This window comes from Arachis duranensis, chromosome 4, assembly GCF_000817695.3.
Source record: "Arachis duranensis cultivar V14167 chromosome 4, aradu.V14167.gnm2.J7QH, whole genome shotgun sequence".
NCBI classification, from domain to species: Eukaryota; Viridiplantae; Streptophyta; class Magnoliopsida; order Fabales; family Fabaceae; genus Arachis; species Arachis duranensis.
Window position 1 is genome coordinate 97,712,916 of NC_029775.3, and position 9,439 is coordinate 97,722,354.

At 35.0% G+C, this 9,439-nt stretch overlaps 1 protein-coding gene across 1 annotated transcript; it reads right to left on the bottom strand.

Annotated features, from left to right (window-relative positions):
* Positions 1 to 2,923: 2,923 nt before the first annotated feature.
* LOC107485087 (uncharacterized) lies at positions 2,924 to 4,033 on the bottom strand. The gene is made up of 2 exons (XM_052260617.1): positions 3,940 to 4,033; positions 2,924 to 3,744 (listed from the first exon to the last, which is right to left on the bottom strand). Exons 1-2 carry the CDS (start codon positions 4,031 to 4,033, stop codon positions 2,924 to 2,926), a joined length of 915 nt encoding a protein of 304 aa, XP_052116577.1.
* Between the last annotated feature and the right edge of the window lie 5,406 nt (positions 4,034 to 9,439).

Consider the following 9,439-nt stretch of genomic DNA (forward strand, 5'->3'; position numbering starts at 1 on the left):
ACTTGAAAAAATTTGGTAATATCGAAAGAAAATTTATGTTGTAATATAAAGAATTAAGTACTTTTTTTTTGTCTTTAATGTCTTCGGTAAAAATTAAAATTATCCTTAACCTTTTTTTTTTATTAAAATCACCCTCAACGTTACTGAACGTTTTAAAATCATCCTTTTGAACATAATAATTTTTGAAATGACACAAATACCCTTTTTCTATTACCACTAATTACCTCAATCCCCACCCACCCATTATTCCCACCTCTTTCCACTGCACCTAAAACAGAAAAATTAAAACGAAAAAAGGAACAAATTCCGTTCGTTAGGGCCGTTGTCATCGTCGCCGGAGAACGTGTGACACTTAGTTGACGATGTTTGGGGCTCCCTTCACTGTGTCCCTCTCTTCGCCAAAGGTGCTGCACGTTGGGGATAGGATTTTGTTTGGGTGTCATGAGTATATGGTGATACTTCTCACTAGGTGTCCTGTTCTTGAGAAATTGGTGTTGGAATCAACTTACAACGACTGGAGGACCCATTTGTACCCAAGGAAATTGATTTGAATTTGAATCATTTGGTGAAGGCTAGGATTGGGTTCTCTTAGTACAAGACCTATACTAAATTTATGTTGTTGATCTTCAATTTCCTCACCAATGTTTGATGTCTTTCGATTTTGTCCTCGACAGTTGAGGTCGGTGTGGTGTTTTTTGTTTTAGAACTTGAATTTTTTCAATTCACTCTATTGAAGTTTGATTATTTTAGAATGTTGAAGTGAAGTTTTATGTGATGTGTGGGGCTTGGGGATGACTGTTGAAAAATTACTTTAATTTAAAATTTTTGTGGTTGTTGCTGTTGTTGAATTGTTGCATAAAGAAAAGAGTTCAGGTGGAAAGAAAAGAGTCGGGGTAGTGGGTGGGTGGTAGTGATTTAAAATGATGAACTGGTAATAGAGAGAAAGAAGGTGTGATGGTTATGGTGGCAGAGGTGATAGCGATAAGGAAAAGGAGAAAGAGATTTGTAGCAATGGTGATGATGATGTAGAGGTTAGTGGTGAGGATTTTTCTACTTTTATTTAAGAGCAAAATTATCCAGAAAATATTGTTTATAAATAAAAGGATAATTTTATAATGTTTTGTAATATTAAGGATAATTTTAGTTAATCATATAAGGATAATTTAATATTTTTTTAAATTAATGCTTAAAAGAATATCTTAATCCTTTCAAAATAAATTAAAAGGTATTTTAGTTTTTTTAAAATCAATCTTCAAAAATTATTTTGTTCTTTTAAAAATTATTTATAAAAATATTTTAATCTTTTTAAAAATTAAGAAAGGCTCTATACCCAATGGGAGGAGCTGCAGCTACAAGGGCGGTATTCGACTACCTATTCCGAATTAAAAGAGAGAATGCCTCCAACGGATTATTCCGGATGAGCACTCAAGGCAAGGGACGACCTGATTCGACATTATTGTTTACTCTGATCCGGTCGAGGTGGTTTTCGTTTACCAGCGCGTAGGCGGTTCTTTTACTGACTTAGCTTGGCTTTCGAATCCTGACTTTTAAGCTTAATTCAATCCTAGACACTGCCTTCCAGATCTGAAAATTTAAAATTTTTAACATAATTAAAATTGTTATAGGTATATTTGTGAAATATGTTTGATGTGGTATTTCTATATTACCTGTTTTTCAACTAATCTTTTCTATTTTCGTTTGAATTTAATATAAAAAAATCTTACAATTTTAACTTTTATTTGTAATTAAATATATTCTAAAAAATAAAAAGATCTGTTATTCTCAATATACTCTTTTTTTTATTTTTAGTTTAATAGATTTGTTTTACGTAATTATTGTTTTCTGTTTTTAATCTAATTTTATATTTTTTTAACATTTTTTTATTAAAGATAGAAAGACTCAAACCCACAACTTCTTAAATGAGTATGAAAAGATTATGCCATTTGAGTTATAACTCATTAGCTTTTTTTTTTTGAACATTTAAAAGGGAAAAAACTGGGATTCGATGCGCATATATATGAAAGAAAGTAAAGTAGATACTAGTTAGGAAAACTAAAAAAACCAAGGGCCAAATAGGCAAATACCGTCCAATCATGCCAAAAACTCCCCTTATCGAAACTCAATTTTGTGAAATCATATCACCCCATAATAAGAACTGGCTAAGCTATGTCTGTGACCGCCATCAATCCAAAGTTCTCATTTCTAAAATCTGCAACACATGTCAAACAAAGAAAAATCTCTATAAACTTACGTCTATACGCTAGTGTGACCCAAAATTAGAATATACAAGTGTAATATTCTGTATCATGTACGTGATAAGACTGAAATTAAAATTTTAAGTTATTGTGTTAAAATTAATTTAAATTATAATTTTTTTAATTAATAAAAAATAACATGTTATGTATTATTTTTTTTCTTAATATAGTGTTAATTGTATTAATAGTAAAATAGTTATTAACCAATATTAGTATTGACTATAAATAATCTAATAATACTTAAATCCGTCAACAAAGTTTTATATGTTAATTTACTGTAAAGTAAAAATATATCAAAATCAACTCAAAATAAATAACAAATTAATAGAGAATCTTAATGTAGAAAGTTCTGCAATAAACAATAAATAATTTAAACCCATTGAATATCAACTCAACGCTATCCTTTGATGCCTGTAAAATATCTACCCGAAATAACACTATATCAATTTTAGTATATAAAATTATATAATTAACGTAATTATAAAATTATTTATCAGGAGAATAAAATAATACGAATTTTTATCATAATTTTAATATTCTCAAGCTATTAATATACAATAAGAATGCATTATTCATTAGCACCTATAATATGTTAATTTTTTAATAGATAGTAATAAATTTTAATAAATAAATAAATTTAAGTTAGAGATTTCGTTATTACCTTTTCATTATAGGTTCTCAAAAACTTCTCTATATACCACATTCATCGTGCAGTTATCTTCCAAGTGCTCGTAATCTTGCAATAGCACTCGCAGACCATCTTTACTCGTTACCCTTGATAACGCAACATATAATTGACCATGGGTGAAAAATGGCCTTGGAAGGTATATTCCAACTTTCGATAGATTTTCTCCCTGAGACTTATTTATTGTCATTGCGAATGACATAATAATTGAGAATTGTCTTCTTTGAAACCTGACCGGCAATGTTTCATTATTTGGAATTAGATTCAGTCTTGGGATAAGAACAATACTTTCAGCTTTGTTACCGATTAAAGTCTTGCATTCTATCACATGATTTCCCATTCTTCTAACTTGCATTCTCGTTCTATTGCACAAACTATTAGTTTGGTCTATATTCCACAGCAACATAACAGGAGCGCCAACCTTCACAATCAACTTGTGTGGTGGTAAACCTGAATAATTTATTCCATTTAGAATCTCCGGTGAGAAAGCATCTAACTCAAATTCCATATTTTCCTCCTCAGCACACACAAAGTCAGAACTTAAGTAATCTCTTTCATGTCTTGGTAACTCTGCAGTCATCTTATTGTTGACATCAGTGACACAATCCAGAGTTTGTGCAAGAATTGCTCTATCCTTGAAATAATTTTCAACGGATAAATTGATAACATCTGGATACACAAAATCAATGAGGTCATCCAAAGCTGTCTCAGAGTTCTTAACCAAAATGTCAGATGGTATATGAACGATCAATTCACCATCTGTTGTATCACCAGCCAAATCATCACCAATTTTGAGTAGCCATTCTGCAAAATTTTTGAGTTTTTGTATGTTGTTGTTTTCACTCAGTGATAATCTCATATTTTTTGTAAACTTCAGAATCTTACAGTTATGCCACAAATATGAAGAATTAATAGAAGAATGAATTATATCTTGCCTTGAGCCTCTAGGAATCACAGGTAAAATTTGTCAAAAATCTTCTCTGAGAATAACAACTTTACCTCCAAATGGAAAATGAGCGTTATACGAAGTTGAGCACCTCAAGATGTCTGTGAGGCATTTGTCTAAAGCTTCGTAACAATACTTATTTATCATTGGAGTTTCATCCCATATGATTAATTTGGCCTTAGTTATTAACCTTGTAAGAGGACTTTCCTATTTAATGCTACACAAAGAATATTCATTTATGATCAAAGGAATTTTAAACCTTGAATGTGCATTTTTTCTATTAGGAACAGAAGTGTAGTAATCCCACTCGAAGCAACATTTAAAACTATACCTCCTTTAGACCTCAAGATGTCTGTGAGGCATTTGTCTAAAGCTTCGTAACAATACTTATTTATCATTGGAGTTTCATCCCATATGATTAATTTGGCCTTAGTTATTAACCTTGTAAGAGGACTTTCCTATTTAATGCTACACAAAGAATATTCATTTATGATCAAAGGAATTTTAAACCTTGAATGTGCATTTTTTCTATTAGGAACAGAAGTGTAGTAATCCCACTCGAAGCAACATTTAAAACTATACCTCCTTTAGACCTAATTGAGCATGATATAATTTACCATAAGAATATTTTTTCACAACCACCTTGACCATATAAGAAGAAAAGTCCACCCATATTACCGCTAACAGCACCAATTATTTGATCGTATGCAAGTTTCTGCTCATTGATACGGAGATTTATTGTTGGTTAAGAAATTTCTCTTATAGAAATAAGAACTTCATTGTAAGCATAGCTCCAAATCAACAAATAACTCTCAAATCAAATTTAATTTGGTTTTGTCACATGTACAAACTCCAATGAAAATTAACCGACGCATTTAAATCTCGGGTCGTCTCACAAGGAATTGTAATGAAGTGGTCAATTATTGACTATGAAGGAACAAGGAGTTTGATTTATAAAAGGGGCAAGAAATTAAATGGGCAAGAAAAGTAAATCAAGTAAGCAATTAAAGAAGACAATTAATAAAGAGAGACATTCATGGTAAGAGTTGAAAACTTAGGCTTTCCATCCTAGTCACTAATGATAGCAATCATTAACAAGAATTTATCTTATTACGTCATCTCAACAATGGAAGAAGATATCATATTATCTTTACACTCGAAGAAAGTCTAATAAGACCAGCTAATCTCAATCCAAATGTCCTAATCAACTTACTAAGTGAATTAGCAAGAGATTAGAGTTAATGGAAACAATACTAGCTAACAACTCTAGATCACAAATTTAAATTGGGTATTCATGACTCAAGATTGCCTAATTCCTCCTTCCTAGCCAAGAATGCTAAAAAAAACTACTCTAACATCCAACCAAGCATTTTGTCAAACACTTAGAAGGCACAAAAGGAAAGTATGGTAAATGACAAGAATTAGTAAAATCTAACAACTACCAATTGCAAGAAAAGTAAAATTCACAACTCAAATCAGCAATAAAAGAGCATCAATCATCAATTTGCATTAAAAGAGATCCAAATCCAACATGAGTATTCATAAACATAAAAGGAGGCATAAAAGATAAATTAACAAGAGAACTAAGAGAATTAGAGTGTAGAAACAAGAAATTGTAGAAAAAACAAGATGAAAACAACAATTGAACCCTAGATCTAGTATGCAAAATATCCTAAGAACCCTAATTCTAGAGAGAAGAAGGAGTTTCTCTCTCTAGAAAACTAACCTACAGCATGCTAATCCTACAACTAAGTGCTCTCCCTTTGCCCAATCTTCAATTTTGCATGAAATAGCCTCTGGTGTAACACCCTACCATACAGAGTCTTATGCTTAAGTCATAATTCAGAGATGGCAAGGTATTACGACCTCTAAAATAAAAATTTAGTACGTATAGTAATAGGAATGATTGATTATAACTAGGAGCCTTTATAGAAAAGGGGGGTAAACAAAAACCGCAACTCAAAAGCGCAACACTCCGATCGATAACGTAACGAACAAGGATAAACCAACGCAAGATTATATATATACAAAGGAGCATCAAAAACAGGAATATCAAGACTCAAAATCCGGCTGCGAAAATAACCAGTTCGAGCATAACAATATATACATATGATAAAAATAAGGAAAACCCCAAAGGAAACCCAAAGGGATACAAATACATAAAACCTAATCTCCAAAATCTCCCATAAGAGGAGTCATCACTGTTTGTATTATTTAATGGAGATAAAAGTATCTAAGCAAAACATATACACCAAAACATAGCCCCGAGAACAAAGGATCTTCGCAAATCTAGAAGTCTCCAGCATGCCTCAGCGGGAAACCTCACGTCCTGCATCTGAAAACCACAAAATCCACATGGGTGAGAACCAGAGGTCCCCAGCATGGTAACAGCTTCCACATATATAATACATAATAATAGAGGAAAGCCGAAGGCAATCCTAGAACTTCTTTCAGATAATTCAAAGCTTATAAACAAGCTAAACCATATAAGGGTATCTGACTAAAGATTCTTCAGTCTAACTAATACTTCCCTTTCCAATTCCTTCTCACCTCCCAACCACCAGCAGGAGTATAATGTAGCAAACACAGTTATATCAGACAAGAAATATACAAATAGGGACAAATAAGGCAGTTAGACAAATAGCAAGTAATATGTAGTCAAATAGGCAATCTCAAACAATTCATATAGTATGCATATGATGAATGCCTGTCCCTAGTGGCTGATGATATCATCTGTCAGTTATAGAGCCAACCCGACAAGTCCTGGCAGTTAACCATTGGACTGTCCCTCTGTCGTGTCTCCCCAACTTGATCATAATCATGATCCATATCCATCACCCTCACTGGTGAATATTTATCCATCACCATCACTGGTGAATATTTATCCATCACCATTACTGGTGAATATTTTTGGGGGTGAGCTCGTCCGGAAATTTCACAGTGCCCGGCCACCCTGACGACATAGGGTCAAAAGAGCTTCAAGCCTCGACCTGGAGCACGTGGTGGCTAGCCATTGCTTTCTCCCAGGGAAACTCTCATCTCCGATAATGGAAGTGCAACTTTCACAATTCATTCAACAGCACATATATGCGTTTATACGTAGCCCTAATCATGGCCCCGCTGTAACACGGCAATAATCCAGCCATTCGGCTCACGGTTAAATCCATAACCAGCCACCCAGCTCACAGTTAAATCCATAACAAGCACTTCCACCACCATTCTCCGCATCTCGCATATTCATGCTTGATCCTCATTGATCATCCATTTTTTTCTTGCTTCACTCGCAAGTTACCACATTCACTAGCCCTTCTTCTCATAGCTAGACATATCATAATGATTTAAGACATAAGTGGTGAGATCGGAGGCCTAGAAGCATGAAATTTGGCTTTTAAAACTCAAAAATCAACTTTGGGATGAAAACAGGTCCACGCGTACGCGCACTTCACGTGCACGCGTGGATGGCCTCGAAAACTCATCGACGCGTAAGCGTCATGCACGCTAACGCGTGGATTGAAAACTAGTCAAATGACGCGCACGCGTCAACCACGCGTACGCGTGGGGTACTCTCGTGCCCCAGGCACAAAGCTGGCACAGTTCTGGCACAACTCTCTGGAAAAAGGGTGGGCATTGGGTGCAGCACCATCGGCGCGCCCGCGCACATCACGCGCACGCCTGGATGGTGCTTTCTGGAAGAACGACGCGTACGCGCCAAGTGCGCCCACGCGCAAGGGGTCATTCTGCTAAAAATTTTCTAAGTTAAAAGCTGCAGAATTCACCAATTTAAACCCCAATCTTCCAACAGACATAACGTTCTCATTTTAAATCGTTTTTCACCCGTTCCTCGAACGGCATGGACATCCCGGATCCAATTTCATTTCTAAATAGATTTGGCACAAAACAGAGATCCGTAGTCCAAGTTATGTCCCACCAAAGTATGCCCAAAAACCATGTTTTTCATAAAAACCACAAAGTGCCATTTTCAAACAAGTCATTTCCAACTCTTTTCAAAATCAATCAAAACATGCCATTTTCATCCGTTTTCTTTGAAATCAATCAAAATATATCAATTTCAACATCAAGCCTCCTCAACACACACATTGACACTTTACCCCAACTTATCAAAATCACTATCTCATCATTTTAACCCACTTTACCCAAGTGGCTCAAACTCAAATATATAGACATATCATATACTCTTCCTCATGCCAATTCTCAACAACATCAATTCCACTAAATCATCATTGTACATAATCAATATTATACTCACCATCAACATGGTTCAACCCACAATTCAACCATAACCAATCATCAAGCATATATCACAACATACATATTTCTCATACATCATACCATCAAGGCATCATTAATCATCATCACATATATGACCACATCATATATATCAACAATTCAACAACATCAACAATTCAATGCCTATCTTAGGGCCTCTAGCCTAAGTATTTCCTACCACATTACATATTAGATACGGGAAACCGAAACCATACCTTAGCCGATTTTCCAAGCTCAACCGGAGCACTTCCAAATCACTTATCCACAAGCTCTCAAGGCCTCAACACCTCCAAGAACAGATTTTTCACCACCAAATCCCTTTTTCAAGCTTTTCAAAATCACCACTCAAGCTCCAAGATTCACATATATACAACCTAAGCCACAATCATCATACCCATACACAACATCTCAATACCCAAACATCATAGAACAACAAATTACACTAGGGTTGAGAATCTTACCACACCCAAGATCCAAGGAGACAAGATTAACCTTCTCTTTCAAGAGAGTTGGGTCCTATAACATCAAGGAGCCTAAAATCTCAACATTTTTGCTCATAAAACTCGAAAACAAGGATGGAATTTTGAAGAGCAAAACATGGCTTACCTCAAGATTAATTGTATGGGTTTTGTAGAGCTCTTCGTGGTGAACGCGTGGCCGTAAACGGAGCGGCAATCAGAGCTCTAGATCAAAAGTTATGGTGGTTTGAAAATCAAGTGGGAGAAAGAACTAGAGAGAGTGTTCTTCCCTCCATGGCTGATGAGCGGATAATTTGTACGCTTTTTGGCATTGTTTTTAGTATGTTTTTAGTATGATCTAGTTAGTTTTTAGTATATTTTTATTAGTTTTTAGTTAAAATTCACTTTTCTGGACTTTATACTATGAGTTTGTGTGTTTTTCTGTGATTTCAGGTATTTTCTGGCTGAAATTGAGGGACCCGAGCAAAAATCTGATTCAGAGACTGAAAAGGACTGCAGATGCTGTTGGATTCTGACCTCGCTGCACTCGAAGTGGATTTTCTGGAGCTACAGAAGCCCAATTGGCGCGCTCTCAACGGCGTTGGAAATTAGACATCCTGGGCTTTTCAGCAATATATGATAGTCCATACTTTGCCCAAGATTTAATGGCCCAAACCGGCGTTCAAAACACCCTCAGAATTCCCAGCGTTAAACGCCGAAACTGGCACAAGAATGGGAGTTAAACGCCCAAACTGGCACCAAAGCTGGCGTTTAACTCCAAGAAGAGTCTCTACACGAAAAAGCTTCA